Genomic DNA, 17,500 nt, shown 5'->3' on the forward strand with positions numbered 1-17,500 from the left:
GCCCAGGGCCGAGTGCCTCATGTCCAGGGTCACCGGCTGGTTTCGGTCGTGGAGTTTGAGCGCCGGGACCAGCAGAGTGAAGTCCATGTCGTAGTCCGTGCCGCGGGCGTAGACGCTCAGCTCGTCCAGGTCCATGTCCACCACCCCCTCCCGAACGCCCCCCGACAGGAGGAGGTACTCGTTGGCCACCGGGAGCTTCTGGTCCAACTTCTGGACCATTCCTGAGAGACGGAGAAAGACCGGACCAGTTAGGGAAGTGCAACACAACCAGAGAGCGTGACCGACCGAGCCGCTAGCAACACGCCGCCCAGCAGGAGGCGTTGAGCAGGAGTTCACCACGACTTCCTGTTTCGACGCCAGTAGACGTATTAGCCAGAGTTCTGGCCCGTTAGAGGAACCGAGTTCTGACCCGTTAGTGGAACCGAGTTCTGGCCCGTTAGAGGAACCGAGTTCTGACCCGTTAGAGGAACCGAGTTCTGACCCGTTAGAGGAACCGAGTTCTGACCCGTTAGTGGAACCGAGTTCTGACCCGTTAGAGGAACCGAGTTCTGACCCGTTAGTGGAACCGAGTTCTGACCCGTTAGAGGAACCGGAATGAATTAGATTTCTCTACAAATCTCATTTATTTTTTAAAAAGTTGTCTCAAAAGCAAGAAGCTGAACAAGAAATAAAATAGAGAATACTAGTACACTCTACTATATACTAGTACACTATACTATATACTAGTACACTATACTATATACTAGTATACTCTACTATATACTAGTACACTCTACTATATACTAGTATACTCTACTATATACTAGTATACTCTACTATATACTAGTACACTCTACTATATACTAGTACACTCTACTATATACTAGTATACTCTACTATATACTAGTACACTCTACTATATACTAGTATACTCTACTATATACTAGTACACTCTACTATATACTAGTATACTCTACTATATACTAGTACACTCTACTATATACTAGTATACTCTACTATATACTAGTACACTCTACTATATACTAGTACACTCTACTATATACTAGTACACTCTACTATATACTAGTACACTATACTATGTACTAGTACACTATTCTATATACTAGTACACTCTACTATATACTAGTACACTCTACTATATACTAGTACACTATATACTAGTACACTATTCTAGTACACTCTACTATATACTAGTACACTATACTATATACTAGTACACTATACTATATACTAGTACACTATTCTATATACTAGTACACTCTACTATATACTAGTATACTCTACTATATACTAGTACACTCTACTATATACTAGTACACTCTACTATATACTAGTACACTATACTATGTACTAGTACACTATTCTATATACTAGTACACTCTACTATATACTAGTACACTCTACTATATACTAGTACACTATATACTAGTACACTATTCTAGTACACTATACTATATACTAGTACACTATACTATATACTAGTACACTATATACTAGTACACTATACTATATACTAGTACACTATACTATATACTAGTACACTATATACTAGTACACTATACTATATACTAGTACACTATACTATATACTATTACAATATACTATATACTAGTACACTATATACTAGTACACTATACTATATACTAGTACACTATACTATATACTATTACAATATACTATATACTAGTACACTATATACTAACCACTGGTGGTCAGGAGAGAGAATGCAGCTTTAACACATGAAGAGTAGACTTCTATACAACCAGAGGAGTCACCCCCTGGTGGTCAGGAGAGAGAATGCAGCTTTAACACGTGAAGCATAGACTTCTATACAACCAGAGGAGTCGCCCCCTGGTGGTCAGTAGAGAGAATGCAGCTTTAACACGTGAAGCATAGACTTCTATACAACCAGAGGAGTCGCCCCCTGGTGGTCAGGAGAGAGAATGCAGCTTTAACACGTGAAGCATAGACTTCTATACAACCAGAGGAGTCGCCCCCTGGTGGTCAGGAGAGAGAATGCAGCTTTAACACGTGAAGCATAGACTTCTATACAACCAGAGGGGTCGCCCCCTGGTGGTCAGCAGAGAGAATGCAGCTTTAACACATGAAGCATAGACTTCTATACAACCAGAGGAGTCGCCCCCTGGTGGTCAGGAGAGAGAATGCAGCTTTAACACATGAAGCATAGACTTCTATACAACCAGAGGAGTCGCCCCCTGGTGGTCAGGAGAGAGAATGCAGCTTTAACACATGAAGAGTAGACTTCTATACAACCAGAGGAGTCGCCCCCTGGTGGTCAGGAGAGAGAATGCAGCTTTAACACATGAAGAGTAGACTTCTATACAACCAGAGGAGTCGCCCCCTGGTGGTCAGGAGAGAGAATGCAGCTTTAACACATGAAGAATAGACTTCTATACAACCAGAGGAGTCGCCCCCTGGTGGTCAGCAGAGAGAATGCAGCTTTAACACATGAAGCATAGACTTCTATACAACCAGAGGAGTCGCCCCCTGGTGGTCAGGAGAGAGAATGCAGCTTTAACACATGAAGCATAGACTTCTATACAACCAGAGGAGTCGCCCCCTGGTGGTCAGGAGAGAGAATGGCCGTTCAAGGCCGTGTCTTCTTCCAGGATTAATAAAGGTATTTTCCATAAAGTTTACAGGGTATTAAACTAATTTCTAATTTCTAATACTTATTTATTAGTTATACATAATCTGAATGTGTCACTAAAGCTGTCAGATAAATGGAGTAAAAGTACAATATGTACTTCTGAGATGTAGAAGTATAATGTACCTAAAGAATTTACTTAGTTACACTACTTTATTGCAGAAAGTTTGATTACATATTATTTTGTTCATACATTTATAATACATATTTATATAATAATAATAATAATAATAATATCAATAATGTTAACAATAGTAATAATAGCTAATAATACTATTAGAAGAAGATGTCATTAAATTAAAAACTATACAGAATATAAATAAATATCTCACCTATGTTCATGCACATAATGAATCACAGTACTTGTTGTTTTTACAGAGGAAGGAAGGAGACCCTGAACGCACCACTGCAGGTAGACCACCGGGGACAGACTCTGACATCCCGGATCACATCTGCACCAGAGCCGCTGAAAGGCGCGCGCTCAACCGGAAACCCGACGCACCCTTTTGTTGTTGTTGTTGTTGTTGTTGTGTTGAATGAAGGAAGCGGACTGGGTGTGTCTGAGGGTCTAGGGGTCTGGAGGTATGTGGGTCTGGAGGTCTGAGCGTCTGCGAGTGTGAGGGTCTGGAGGTCTGAGGGTCTGGGGATGTGAGGATCTGGGGGTCTGGGGATGTGAAGGTCTGGAGGTCTGAGGGTCTGGAGGTCTGTGGGTCTGGGGATGTGAGGGTCTGTGGGTCCGGAGGTCTGGGATGTGAGGTTCTGTGGGTCCGGAGGTCTGGGGATGTGAGGGTCTGGGGATGTGAGGGTCCGGAGGTCTGAGGGTCCGGAGGTCTGAGGGTCTGGAGGTCTGAGGGTCCGGAGGTCTGAGGGTCCGGAGGTCTGGGGATGTGAGGGTCCGGAGGTCTGAGGGTCCGGAGGTCTGAGGGTCCGGAGGTCTGGGGATGTGAGGGTCCGGAGGTCTGAGGGTCCGGAGGTCTGAGGGTCTGGAGGTCTGGGGATGTGAGGGTCCGGAGGTCTGAGGGTCCGGAGGTCTGAGGGTCTGGAGGTCTGTATGTCCGGAGGTCTGAGGGTCTGGAGGTCTGTATGTCCGGAGGTCTGAGGGTCTGGAGGTCTGTATGTCCGGAGGTCTGAGGGTCCGGCGGTCTGAGGGTCTGGGGGGTCCGACTCACCCAGCATGGAGAAGATGAAGTCCTTGGCCGTGTGGATCTCCAGAGCCCGCTGGTCGTCGTACTCCCGCAGGTCGTGCTTGCTGTACTCCTGGATGAGGCGGTTCAGGTCCTCCATGCGGGCCGCGGACCTGAAGTCGATCTCGGGCCCGGCGCCGCCGTGCAGGAGCCTCCCGGCCGCGGTGGGGCTGTTCCCGAGGCTGCCCGCGGAGCCAGCCCGGCTGGAGAGAGCAGGGGCCGCCATCTTTCCTCCGGTGGTCGCGCACGCGCACGCGCACACACACAGCCGAGACGGACCACGCCAAACACCACTACCGGAAACCACTGATGCACTTCCGTTACACACGGTCTTCAAAATAAGATATAAAGAAATACTCATCTAAATGTTTCTCTTTCTATATACAAGTATCTATATGACAAATAATATAATAAATGAATTATCTATACGTATTTATTTACATAAATAAAAATGTATATATTTATATATAACATCATATATTATATTATATTATTGGTTTTATAGATATAGTTATATAACTTATATACTTACATATATCTGTAGAACCAAAGAGGAGTGAAGATTACTAATGACCTCCTAATGCATCAGATAAAGGACTCATCTCTGTACTGGTCTGGTTAGACCTTAGTGCTGATAAAGGACTCATCTCTGTACTGGTCTTGTTAGACCTTAGTGCTGATAAAGGACTCATCTCTGTACTGGTCTTGTTAGACCTTAGTGCTGATAAAGGACTTGTCTCTGTACTGGTCTTGTTAGACCTCAGTGCTGATAAAGGACTCGTCTCTGTACTGGTCTTGTTAGACCTCAGTGCTGATAAAGGACTCATCTCTGTACTGGTCTTGTTAGACCTCAGTGCTGATAAAGGACTCGTCTCTGTACTGGTCTTGTTAGACCTCAGTGCTGATAAAGGACTCGTCTCTGTACTGGTCTTGTTAGACCTTAGTGCTGATAAAGGACTCATCTCTTTACTGGTCTTGTTAGACCTCAGTGCTGATAAAGGACTCGTCTCTGTACTGGTCTTGCTAGACCTCAGTGCTGATAAAGGACTCATCTCTGTACTGGTCTTGTTAGACCTCAGTGCTGATAAAGGACTCATCTCTGTACTGGTCTTGTTAGACCTTAGTGCTGATAAAGGACTCATCTCTGTACTGGTCTTGTTAGACCTTAGTGCTGATAAAGGACTCATCTCTGTACTGGTCTTGTTAGACCTTAGTGCTGATAAAGGACTCATCTCTGTACTGGTCTTGTTAGACCTTAGTGCTGATAAAGGACTCATCTCTGTACTGGTCTTGTTAGACCTTAGTGCTGATAAAGGACTCATCTCTGTACTGGTCTTGTTAGACCTTAGTGCTGATAAAGGACTCATCTCCGTACTGGTCTTGTTAGACCTTAGTGCTGATAAAGGACTCGTCTCCGTACTGGTCTTGTTAGACCTTAGTGCTGATAAAGGACTCGTCTCTGTACTGGTCTTGTTAGACCTCAGTGCTGATAAAGGACTCGTCTCTGTACTGGTCTTGCTAGACCTCAGTGCTGATAAAGGACTCATCTCTGTACTGGTCTTGTTAGACCTTAGTGCTGATAAAGGACTCATCTCTGTACTGGTCTTGTTAGACCTTAGTGCTGATAAAGGACTCATCTCTGTACTGGTCTTGTTAGACCTTAGTGCTGATAAAGGACTCATCTCTGTACTGGTCTTGTTAGACCTTAGTGCTGATAAAGGACTCATCTCTGTACTGGTCTTGTTAGACCTTAGTGCTGATAAAGGACTCATCTCTGTACTGGTCTGATTAGACCGTAGTGCTGATAAAGGACTCATCTCTGTACTGGTCTGGTTAGACCTTAGTGCTGATAAAGGACTCATCTCTGTACTGGTCTTGTTAGACCTTAGTGCTGATAAAGGACTCATCTCTGTACTGGTCTTGTTAGACCTTAGTGCTGATAAAGGACTCATCTCTGTACTGGTCTTGTTAGACCTTAGTGCTGATAAAGGACTCATCTCTGTACTGGTCTTGTTAGACCTTAGTGCTGATAAAGGACTCATCTCTGTACTGGTCTTGTTAGACCTTAGTGCTGATAAAGGACTCATCTCTGTACTGGTCTTGTTAGACCTTAGTGCTGATAAAGGACTCATCTCTGTACTGGTCTTATTAGACCTTAGTGCTGATAAAGGACTCATCTCTGTACTGGTCTTGTTAGACCTTAGTGCTGATAAAGGACTCATCTCTGTACTGGTCTTGTTAGACCTTAATGCTGATAAAGGACTCATCTCTGTACTGGTCTTGTTAGACCTTAGTGCTGATAAAGGACTCATCTCTGTACTGGTCTTGCTAGACCTTAGTGCTGATAAAGGACTCATCTCTGTACTGGTCTTGTTAGACCTTAGTGCTGATAAAGGACTCATCTCTGTACTGGTCTTGTTAGACCTTAGTGCTGATAAAGGACTCATCTCTGTACTGGTCTTGTTAGACCTTAGTGCTGATAAAGGACTCATCTCTGTACTGGTCTTGTTAGACCTTAGTGCTGATAAAGGACTCATCTCTGTACTGGTCTTGTTAGACCTTAGTGCTGATAAAGGACTCATCTCTGTACTGGTCTTGTTAGACCTTAGTGCTGATAAAGGACTCATCTCTGTACTGGTCTTGTTAGACCGTAGTGCTGATAAAGGACTCATCTCTGTACTGGTCTGGTTAGACCTTAGTGCTGATAAAGGACTCATCTCTGTACTGGTCTTGTTAGACCTTAGTGCTGATAAAGGACTCATCTCTGTACTGGTCTTGTTAGACCTTAGTGCTGATAAAGGACTCATCTCTGTACTGGTCTTGTTAGACCTTAGTGCTGATAAAGGACTCATCTCTGTACTGGTCTTGTTAGACCTTAGTGCTGATAAAGGACTCATCTCTGTACTGGTCTTGTTAGACCTTAGTGCTGATAAAGGACTCATCTCTGTACTGGTCTTGTTAGACCTTAGTGCTGATAAAGGACTCATCTCTGTACTGGTCTTATTAGACCTTAGTGCTGATAAAGGACTCATCTCTGTACTGGTCTTGTTAGACCTTAGTGCTGATAAAGGACTCATCTCTGTACTGGTCTTGTTAGACCTTAGTGCTGATAAAGGACTCATCTCTGTACTGGTCTTGTTAGACCTTAGTGTTGATAAAGGACTCATCTCTGTACTGGTCTTGTTAGACCTTAGTGCTGATAAAGGACTCATCTCTGTACTGGTCTTGTTAGACCTTAGTGCTGATAAAGGACTCATCTCTGTACTGGTCTTGTTAGACCTTAGTGCTGATAAAGGACTCATCTCTGTACTGGTCTTATTAGACCTTAGTGCTGATAAAGGACTCATCTCTGTACTGGTCTTGTTAGACCTTAGTGCTGATAAAGGACTCATCTCTGTACTGGTCTTGTTAGACCTTAGTGCTGATAAAGGACTCATCTCTGTACTGGTCTTGTTAGACCTTAGTGCTGATAAAGGACTCATCTCTGTACTGGTCTTGTTAGACCTTAGTGCTGATAAAGGACTCATCTCTGTACTGGTCTTGTTAGACCTTAGTGCTGATAAAGGACTCATCTCTGTACTGGTCTTGTTAGACCTTAGTGCTGATAAAGGACTCATCTCTGTACTGGTCTTGTTAGACCTTAGTGCTGATAAAGGACTCATCTCTGTACTGGTCTTGTTAGACCTTAGTGCTGATAAAGGACTCATCTAGTTACTTCCAGACTAGATTACTGCAACTCCTTATTATCAGGCTGCTCTAATAAGTCTCTTAAATCCCTCCAGTTGATCCAGAATGCTGCAGCTCGTGTACTCACAAAAACTAAGAAAAGAGATCACATGACTCCTGTATTAGCTGCTCTGCACTGGCTCCCTGTAAAATCAAGAATCACATTTAAAATTCTTCTCCTCACCTACAAAGCCTTGATTGGTGATGCACCATCATATCTTAAGGAGCTTGTAGTACCATATTGCCCCACTAGAGAGCTGCTCACTAAATGCGGGGCTACTTGTGGTTCCTAGAGTCCTAAAAAGTAGGATGGGAGCCAGAGCCTTCAGTTATCAAGCTCCTCTTTTATGGAACCAGCTTCCACTTTCAGTCCTGGAGGCAGACACAGTCACCTCATTCAAGAACAGACTTAAGACTTTCCTCTTTAATAGTGCTTATAGTTAGGGCTGAATCAGGTTTGTCCTGGTCCAGCCCCTTGATATGCTGCTATAGGCTTATAGGCTGCTGGGGGATGTTTTAGGATACACTGAGCACCTATCTCCTCTTCTCTCTCTGTATATAACTATATTTATGTGTGTATATATATATATATACATATATATGTATATATATATATATAGTTATATATGTGTATATCTATAACTATATATATATGTGTATATATATAACTATATATATATGTGTATATATATATATAAACAAATATACTGTATATGTATGTGTGTGTATATATAAATATGCATAAATAGAGCTGCTCAGCTTTACACTGAAGGTCTACGTGAATATCCTCCATATATAGTTATATATATATATATGAATATATATATATATATAACTATATATATTACAGTACATTTCATGTCATTTAGCTGACGCTTTTATCCAAAGCGACTTACAATAAGTGAATTAAACCATGAGTCCAAACTCAGAACAACAAGAATCAAGAAAGTATAATTTAGTCATTAAAGTTAAACTACAAAGTGCTATCAGTAAGAGACATTTAAGTGCTACTAAATATATATGAATATATATATATATATATAATATATGAATACATATATGAATATATATATATATATAAATATTTATATATATATATATATATATGAATATATATATATATATATATATATATATATATATATATATATACCTCGATGGACTGGCGGCCTGTCCAGGGTGTCCCCTGCCTTCGCCCTATGTCAGCTGGGATAGGCTCCAGCGCCCCGCGACCCTAATGAGGATAAGCGGTATTGAAAATGAATGGATGGATGGATATATATATATATATATATATATATATATATATATATATATATATTATTATAAAATCAGACTTAAGAAACAAACGATGGATTGACGGCTGAAATAAAAGCAGTCGGTGATCTGATCGGTTTATTTTAATCAAAGATGATTCTTTAAAGATTCATTTCAAACATCCACAAAAGAATAAAACAGAGTGTCTGATGGAAAATAAAAAAACAAGTGTGAACGCTGCCCCCCGTGGTCAGCACAAGTAACTACAGTCTTTTATTCTGAAATATCTGACAGGAAGCTTCTTAATGTTGCTTTCATGCAACTGAAAAGGAAATGTGAAATGTTCCCGTGAACTGTTTTACTTAGTTTTTGATGCTGATTGAGAGCTCAAACGTCAGAGCCTCCTTGAACGCACCAGTGCTCTTAACTGCTTCAGCACATCAATAAAACAAAAGCTGGTGGATGTTTTTAAGAAAATGATTAAATATCATGTTATTTGTTGTTCATGAGTTCAAACATAAAAAACATTAAATGTGTTAAAGTGGCAGAATAAACCATTAAAATACGACGTTTCCTTGAATATTATGCAGTAAAAGTCTTATTATTTTACCTCCAGTAATAAGTAATATTTATCCCACATATATAATAAACCTCACGTCTCTCAGATCATCGTAGTACCTTTGATTAAAACTTAATCATGTGCAGCAATAAAACTGTAAAACGTCCTTTTTCTGATTTTTCTTGTGATTCTAAACTTATTTTATTATAAACACAGAAACAAATCCTGAATCTCAGTCCTGAAGCCCTAAAGGTCTGGTTCAGGTCTTCAGTTTCAATCTACAGAAATGATTTTTCATCCAAACATAAAGGAAAAGTACGGAAGCCCCGAGAGGACAAAAAGAAGAAGGACATGCTGCCTCTTCCTCCACAGGATTTAAAGGACACACTGTGCTGCTGTAATACTCACTCTGGCCACAAGGGGCTGGAGGAGCTGTGTTCAGTCTGCAGCCCCACCACTAGAGGCCACCAGATCCTGCACACTGGCCCTTTAAGACCACTGAGACCACAAGACTGGTTCTTTCTCACTCGCCCCCCAGAGCTTCCGTAGAAAAAGTGCATTTTAAATTTCTTAAAAAATTTTCAGATTTCAAATCAATAATTCGTGTTTCAACAACAGATTGTAAGTGTTTGACGCCTCTAAGATCATAACCACGATCAATAAGCGGCCTCAGTGGTCTTGGCCCTCCTGGCCTCAGAGGACATGGTCTTGGTCCTCCTGGACGGGCCACATGGCCTCAGAGGACGTGGTCTTGGTCCTCCTGGACGGGCCTCCTGGCCTCAGAGGACGTGGTCTTGGTCCTCCTGGCCTCAGAGGACGTGGTCTTGGTCCTCCTGGACGGGCCTCCTGGCCTCAGAGGACGTGGTCTTGGTCCTCCTGGACGGGCCTCCTGGCCTCAGAGGACGTGGTCTTGGTCCTCCTGGACGGGCCTCCCGGCCTCAGCGTGGAGAAGCAGGAAGAGGCGCTGAGGGCCAGGCGGCTCAGGCCCAGGTTCAGGCAGTGCACCTCGGAGGTGACCGGCACCTCGGAGAAGAGGAGGCGGTCCCGGGTCAGCCGGGCCGAGCCGGCGCCGTCGCTCTCGATGTCTTTGACGATGTTGAGGATCTCCTGGCGCTGCGACTGCCGCGTCGTCCCCCGGATGTTCAAAATGGCCGACACGTGCTTCTTCCTGCAAGTGTTGAGACGACGAGTTCAGGGACCGCGGGAATTAAATGTGGGACGAAAAAAGCTAAAAAATAAAATTTAAAAAAAGCTAAAAAAGCTTGTTAAATAAATAAAAACAGAAACTGTCACATGAATAAATGAGTTGTGTGTTGTACATATATAATAAATATATAAAACTATATTTTATATATTACATAGATTATACAATAATAAATATTAAATATATAACATTATATTTTCTTATATTATATATTTAAATATAGAAAAAGATCAAGAAGGAGAAGAATGGGAGAAGAGGAGAAAAAGAGGAGAAGAAGGGGAGAAGAAGAGGAGAAGAAGAGGAGAAAAAGAGGAGAAAAAGGAGGTTTGAGGTTTAAAGAGTCTATCGCAAGAACAGCAAAAACACCAGTACCCACTGAGCATAGCATGCTCCCAGTAGTCCATTTGTCCCTGAAGGCCTGTACATTGTCCACAGCCTGGTAGTAGGCGTGTTCCACCCCGAGTCGGGCTTTCAGCAGTCCCTTCAGAACCCTCACCGGATCCTCACTGCCGGCTCCCCTTGCTCGATTCTTCCGTGTCAACCAGATGGCCAACTTGGCAGAACCAGACACAAAGTTCACCAGTGTGTGGACAGCCTTCTTATTTGTGCAATATTTCGGCCCAAAAATAAACAAAGTGAAAGAAAAGTCCTCTCTAAGACCCTGAAACCATCCCTTCAAAAGCTCAAAAAGGCCTGAGAGCCGAGGACACTGAACAAACAGGTGTTCCAGGGTTTCCGCCTCACAGCAGAAATAACACTCCTCCCCAATGTGTGGATCCAGGTGTGCCCGGTATCTATTCGTGGCTATGGCCCCGTGCACTACCCTCCACTGGAGGTCTGCCGTCCGCTTCTCAATAGGAAGTTTGTACAAGCACCTCCAGCTGCCTTTTGGGGATGAAGCTGGGCCAAGGCACTCGATCCACCTCGACTCCCTCAACCCCGCCAGAGAGCAAGTTCACAACCTTAACACACACTTCATAGATGGCTTTCTTCCCTACCGCCTGAAGCCCAGACGAGGGGTTGCTAATGTCATATTCTCCCCCTCCTGCCAGTCCCCCACAGCTGGGGCAATGAGCAGGGTGGGGGGGGTGTACTCCATCCCTTCATCCCACCGGTCAGACAAAGCACGACTTCCTGCAGCAGCTCTTAGGCGCCGCGGCAGTGCGGCACAGACCTCCTCCACCATCCTGTCAGTCAGCCTGACAGACGTGATGTTAGCGTTCTGCCTGAAGGTGGCCATGCCTGAGGCTGTTGATGACATCTTCACCAAGTGTCCCATCTTAGTGCAACCGGCTTCTCTCAGCCGCGTTCGCATACTGGCAGACTGCAGTGTTTGAGTGCTTATGAAACTGTTGAAGAACAAAGGTTCCTCCAGCAGCCACACGCCCGGAGTCTCATCCGCTTCACGTGAGATGTTAAGAACATGCCAGGCCTGCAGAACAGAGCTGTAAAACGGCGTTAGACCGGACAGGTCCACTACTTCAGGCTGTAAGAGAAAAAGCTGTTTGTCATACCCCAACCGCCCGGCTCTTCTCAGTAGCAGTCGAGCAGCATCTATCCAGCTGGGGCCACAGCCATAGAGCAGCCTCTGTGTAGTCCGAAGTCTGAAAGAGGCAATCTTAGACTGGATATCGATGAGACCCTGCCCCCCCTCTGTCACCGGCAGATAGAGAGCTGCCGCACGAACCCAGTGCCGGCCAGACCAGAAGAAGTCCACGACAGACTTCTGTATCTCTGTCATGAGGCCACTTGGTGGGTTCAGCGCAATGAGCCTGTGCCAAAGAGTCGAGGCAACCAAATTATTAGCAACCAGAACCCTTCCCCTATATGACAGCTGGGGCAGTAACCATCTCCACCTAGAGAACCGAGCACACACCTTCTCCTTCACTCCCACCCAGATCCTTTTCTGATACTCCTCAGAGCCTAAAAACACACCCAACACCTTTAGTCCCTCTTTCCCCCACTGGAGCCCTGCAGGCAGGTGAGGCACAATCTGCTGTCTCCACTGTCCCACCAACAAAGCTTCAGATTTTTCCCAGTTCACCCGTGCAGATGAAGCCTTCTCATAAAGAGACAGAGTATCCCTCAGACAGTGAACATCTCCCTGGTCCCTGATGAAGATGTTTACATCATCAGCATACGCAGACACAGCGAGGGGACGACAAAGACTGGAAGACCCAGCCAGTGAAATCCCAGCGAGTCGACTTCTCAACCTGCACAACAGTGGCTCAAAAGCAAGGCTGTACAGCTGCCCTGAGATAGGACAACCCTGCCTTATCCCCCGCCGTACAGGGATCGGTCGACTCAGCCCAGCTCCCATCTTCACCATACATTCAGCACCCTTATACAACAAACCCACCCAAGCCACAAACCCCTCACCAAGCCCAAAAGCCCTAAGTGCAGAGAACAGGTAAGTGTGGTTAACCCTGTCAAAAGCCTTCTCTTGATCCAGTGAAACAATGCCAACATCTACATCATGGGATTTACACACATCAAGCACATCACGCATTAGAAAAATATTGTCCATGACTGTTCTCTCTGGGATACAGTATGTTTGGTCACTGTCTACAACTACTTCCAGGTAGTCTCTTAGTCTGTTGGACAAGGCTCTGGAAAGCACCTTATAGTCTGTACAAAGCAGGGCCACTGGTCTCCAGTTCTTAAGAAGAGCCAAGTCGCCCTTCTTGGGCAGCAAGGAGAGGACCGCCCGCTGGCAGGAAACAGGTAGTGATCCTGTTTGAAAACATTCCACCAACACACAATGTAAGTCAGAACCAACGCTGTCCCAGAATTGTTTAAAGAAGTCTGTGGAGAGGCCGTCAATTCCCGGAGTCTTTCCTGAAGACATCTGCTTCACTGCAGCCGTCAGCTCCTCCAGGGTCAGCTCTCCATCCAGCGCCGTCCTCTCTGAAGGACTGAGCTGTGGAAGACCCTCCAGGAGCTCCTTACGGCTCTCCTCACAGCATTGCTCTTCCCCAAACAGAGAAGCGTAGAAATCCACAGCATGGGTTCTCATCTCTCCTTGGTCAGTGGTTACCCTGCCTCCTGGGAGCTTCAGGCAGGCCATTCGCTTCCTTTGCGCCGTCGATTTCTCCAGATTGAAAAAAAAACGAAGTTGGGGCATCCATGTCCTTCAGTTGGAGAAAACGGGACCTAACTAGGGCTCCCTTCACCCTCTCATGCAGGAAGGAGCTCAACTCCGACCTCCTCTCCTTCAGCAGTCGACCTGCACCGGGATCCGGGTCTCTCTGGAAGCCTTCCTCAATGCTCTTTATGTTGGCTTCCAGGTCTTTGACAGCAGACTTAATTCTCGTGGTGGTGTTTGCGGCGTACTGCTGGCAGAACACACGGATTTGTGCTTTCCCGACATCCCACCATTGCTTCAGAGAATTGAAACAAACTTTTTCAGTTCTCCACTGCTGCCACAGAACCCTAAAACTCTGACAAAAAGTGTTATCCTGCAGCAGTTTATCATTGAAATGCCAGTAAGAATGAACCCTTTCACCTGGTGAGGTCATCAGAACTAGACTGACGAGGTGGTGATCGGTGAACCCAACTGGACTGATGGTGCTGTTTTTAATCCTAGAACTGAGACTATGTGAGATGTAGATTCTGTCCAGCCTGGCTGCGCTTATCCTGTTGTTGGTGACCCTAACCCAAGTTTACTGCCTATTTTGTGGGTGTTTTACTCTCCATGTATCCAACAGATCCAACTGTGTGATGACATGGTGGAGACTCTGAGCTGACTGTGGGTGTGGCTCCCCACTGTTCCTATCTATAGCGAAGTCTAAAGTGCAGTTAAAATCCCCTCCGATGATCAGCTGCTCCTGCTGGCAGCTCTGCAGCTCGCTTTGCAGCATCGTAAATAAGCGGGCTCTCTCTGGCCCCTGATTAGGTGCATATATGTTGGCAAAGCAGTAGACCGAGCCCTCTATCTCTGCCCTCACCAACAGCAAGCGACCCTTCACCACCTCTGTGACGGACAGAACTGCGGCATTAGCCGCTGTTCTGAACAGCACAGCTACCCCGGCACTGGGATTGGTGCCGTGGCTCAGGGTGCAGGAGCCCTCCCACCATAATCCCCAGTCCACTTCATCTGCTGGAGTGGTGTGAGTTTCCTGCAAAAAGAGGACGTCTAACCTTTTTTGATTAACAACTTCCATTACTAACGCCCTTTTTTTCCCATCCCTCCCCCCATTTATGTTTAGAGACCCTAAATTAAAGCTCTGCATAGGAAGGTGAGAGGATAGAAAGGAAACAAGACAATACAAAGAAACAGAAGGAAAAAACCAGTGTGACACATGATCATAAACTGTTTACTTTGCGTTTTTTAACCTTTCTCGCCCCCCTCCTTCCTACCGTGACTTTCCTCAGTAATGTGATGTGCTTCTTCAGACGAAACCTCTTCCGCTCGCTTAAGAGATCCAGCCCCACCTGTCTCTGCACCACCCCGGCAGACCGGATGAACTTCTCGATATCGCTGAAGTAGTCGCCCACATTGGCAGATTTATTGAAGGTTTCATCTAAGAACGCATCTATCTCTTCTAGCGAATACAGGTCTGCGGCTTTAGTGCCTGTTTCAGAGCCCGATCCAGAATCTGAACCGCTCTGGTACTCCATGTCCTCAGCCTCACAGGACAGCTGGCTGTTGGACACAGCTCCTCCACCCTGTCCTTCCTCTGAGGCTCTGCTCTGACCTCCAGCTGCAGAACCTGGAGCTGCCTCTTCACAGCCTGCCTGTGATGGTGCTGTGGTACCATCTGCAGTGAGGTTCTCAACCACAGGAGACACGCTCTGATCTTTCTTGTCCACATTATTATTATAATTATTATCATCAACGGATGCACCACTAACTGGACCAACTACAGCCCCAACTACAGGACCCGCTAAGTCAGCGAGGTCCACCCCAACAACAGGACCCGCTACGTCAGCAAGGTCCACCCCAACAACAGGACCCGCTACGTCAGCGAGGTCCACCCCAACAACAGGACCCGCTGAGTCAGCGAGGTCCACCCCAACAACAGGACCCGCTACGTCAGCGAGGTCCACCCCAACAACAGGACCCGCTACGTCAGCGAGGTCCACCCCAACAACAGGACCCGCTAAGTCAGCGAGGTCCACCCCAACAACAGGACCCGCTACGTCAGCGAGGTCCACCCCAACAACAGGACCCGCTACGTCAGCGAGGTCCACCCCAACAACAGGACCCGCTACGTCAGCGAGGTCCACCCCAACAACAGGACCCGCTACGTCAGCGAGGTCCACCCCAACAACAGGACCCGCTACGTCAGCGAGGTCCACCCCGACAACAGGACCCGCTACGTCAGCGAGGTCCACCCCGACAACAGGACCCGCTACGTCAGCGAGGTCCACCCCAACAACAGGACCCGCTACGTCAGCGAGGTCCACCGCATCAACGGCGGGGCCGGCCGCGAGAGCAGCCGCAGCCGCACCAGCGGAACCCGCCGCGTCCGCGGCGACTGCCGCAACGATCGCCGCGTCCGCGGCCAGGGCTTCCGCACTCTTCTGCTGCTTATGCGGACACGAGTAGCGCTTGTGACCCACGTCTCCGCACTCAAAACACTTGATCTGCCCCGAGCTCGCATACACCATGTACGACCCGTCCAGGTGCTTCACCCGGAACGACACCTCCAGGGTCTGAGTCGGCGAGTCCAGAACATAAAAGCCTGCCGTCTCAGAGACAGCACGTGCCTCAGTTTGGGGTCCTTACAGCCCAAACTAATCGTTTTAAATCCGCTCGCGAACTTCCCAAACCTGCGCAGTTCAACCTCTAACAGCTCGTTCGGTATGAACGGCGGAACACCGGAGACGGTGACCCGCGTGGTGGAGCTGAGAGACACCTGCACAAAGCTGTCCCTGATAAACACTCCTCTTTCCACCAGCTGGTGGACACAAGCCTCGCTCTTCATGAACACGACCACCGCCTTGTTCATCCTCGAGGCGAAGGAAAGGTTGTCGTGTCCGACCTGCTCCCCGACAGCCAGCAGCACCTCCTCCACCGACACGCTGCTGTCCGGCGGAACGACCCGGGCTCCCTGCCGGAGGGTCGGGCGTGACGTCTCAGAGGACGCCGTCCCCCCCACACAACCCCCAAGAACACACTACTACCTGCTCTGTACCTCACCTGATCATGGAAACCAGACAAGAACCCCAAAGCAGTGAACTTCCACTCCAACTCAGCACCACGCTCACTCACACAACCGGAAACCGAAGAAGAAGAAGGAGAAGAAGAAGGAGAAGGGTAGAAGAAGAGGAGAAGAAGAGGAGAAGAAGAGGAGAAGAAGAGGAGAAGAAGAGGAGAAGAAGGGGAGAACAAGAGGAGAAGAAGAGGAGAAGAAGAGGAGAAGGGTAGAAGAAGAGGAGAAGAAGAGGAGAAGGGTAGAAGAAGAGGAGAAGAAGAAGAGGAGAAGAAGAGGTTGGTACCTGACGTCGGGAAACTCTCGCACTAGAACTCCGACCTCCATCTGGATTGAAGGAACGTCCTCCAGCTGAATGATCTCAGAGATGAGAGAGAGAGCGCTGTCCAGCCAGCTGGAGGGAGACTCCTGGAGATATGCAGAGAAATACATATACACATATATATATATATATATATATGTGTATATATATATACACACATATATATATATATATATATATATATATATATATATATATATATATATATATATATATATATATGTATATATGTGTGGTTCTCTTATCTTAGAACCTTCAGGACTTACCACAGAAAACCTGTGACGGTTCCCCTAAACTGTCCTTGTCACTCGTCTTTTGGTAACACCCTCTATCATTATCATTATTATTATTATTATTATCATTATGTGCTTCAGCCAGGAGAGGTTTGTCTCAACACTTCCTGGTTCAATAGAAACCATTGC

General features: G+C 46.1%; 2 protein-coding genes across 8 annotated transcripts in view; both read right to left on the reverse strand.

Moving 5' to 3' along the window:
• Window positions 1–4,100, reverse strand: part of LOC117741372 (protein MB21D2) — a 5,336-nt gene extending 1,236 nt beyond the window's left edge. The window contains exons 1-2 of one of the 3 annotated variants that reach the window (XM_034548384.1): window positions 3,838–4,100; window positions 1–221 (exon numbers count right to left, since the gene is read on the reverse strand). The exon at window positions 1–221 is cut by the window's left edge and continues 1,236 nt beyond it. In XM_034548384.1, the coding sequence (XP_034404275.1) occupies window positions 1–221; window positions 3,838–4,078 (462 nt within the window). In that variant the 5' untranslated portion in view covers window positions 4,079–4,100. Of the gene's footprint in view, window positions 222–3,000; window positions 3,477–3,837 lie in introns of those variants that run through there. The other 2 variants (XM_034548386.1, XM_034548385.1) reach the window with 2 other exon arrangements.
• A 4,865-nt stretch (window positions 4,101–8,965) lies between these two features.
• LOC117741294 (tumor necrosis factor alpha-induced protein 2-like) overlaps window positions 8,966–17,500 on the reverse strand; it is a 52,783-nt gene continuing 44,248 nt past the window's right edge. For 2 of the 5 annotated variants that reach the window (XM_034548243.1, XM_034548241.1), the window contains exons 14-15: window positions 17,043–17,164; window positions 8,966–10,562 (exon numbers count right to left, since the gene is read on the reverse strand). In XM_034548243.1, the coding sequence (XP_034404134.1) occupies window positions 10,247–10,562; window positions 17,043–17,164 (438 nt within the window). In that variant the 3' untranslated portion in view covers window positions 8,966–10,246. The remainder of the gene's footprint in view (window positions 10,563–17,042; window positions 17,165–17,500) is intronic. The other 3 variants (XM_034548246.1, XM_034548244.1, XM_034548245.1) reach the window with 3 other exon arrangements.

The sequence above is a fragment of the Cyclopterus lumpus genome, chromosome 13 (genome assembly GCF_009769545.1).
Source record: "Cyclopterus lumpus isolate fCycLum1 chromosome 13, fCycLum1.pri, whole genome shotgun sequence".
NCBI classification, from domain to species: Eukaryota; Metazoa; Chordata; class Actinopteri; order Perciformes; family Cyclopteridae; genus Cyclopterus; species Cyclopterus lumpus.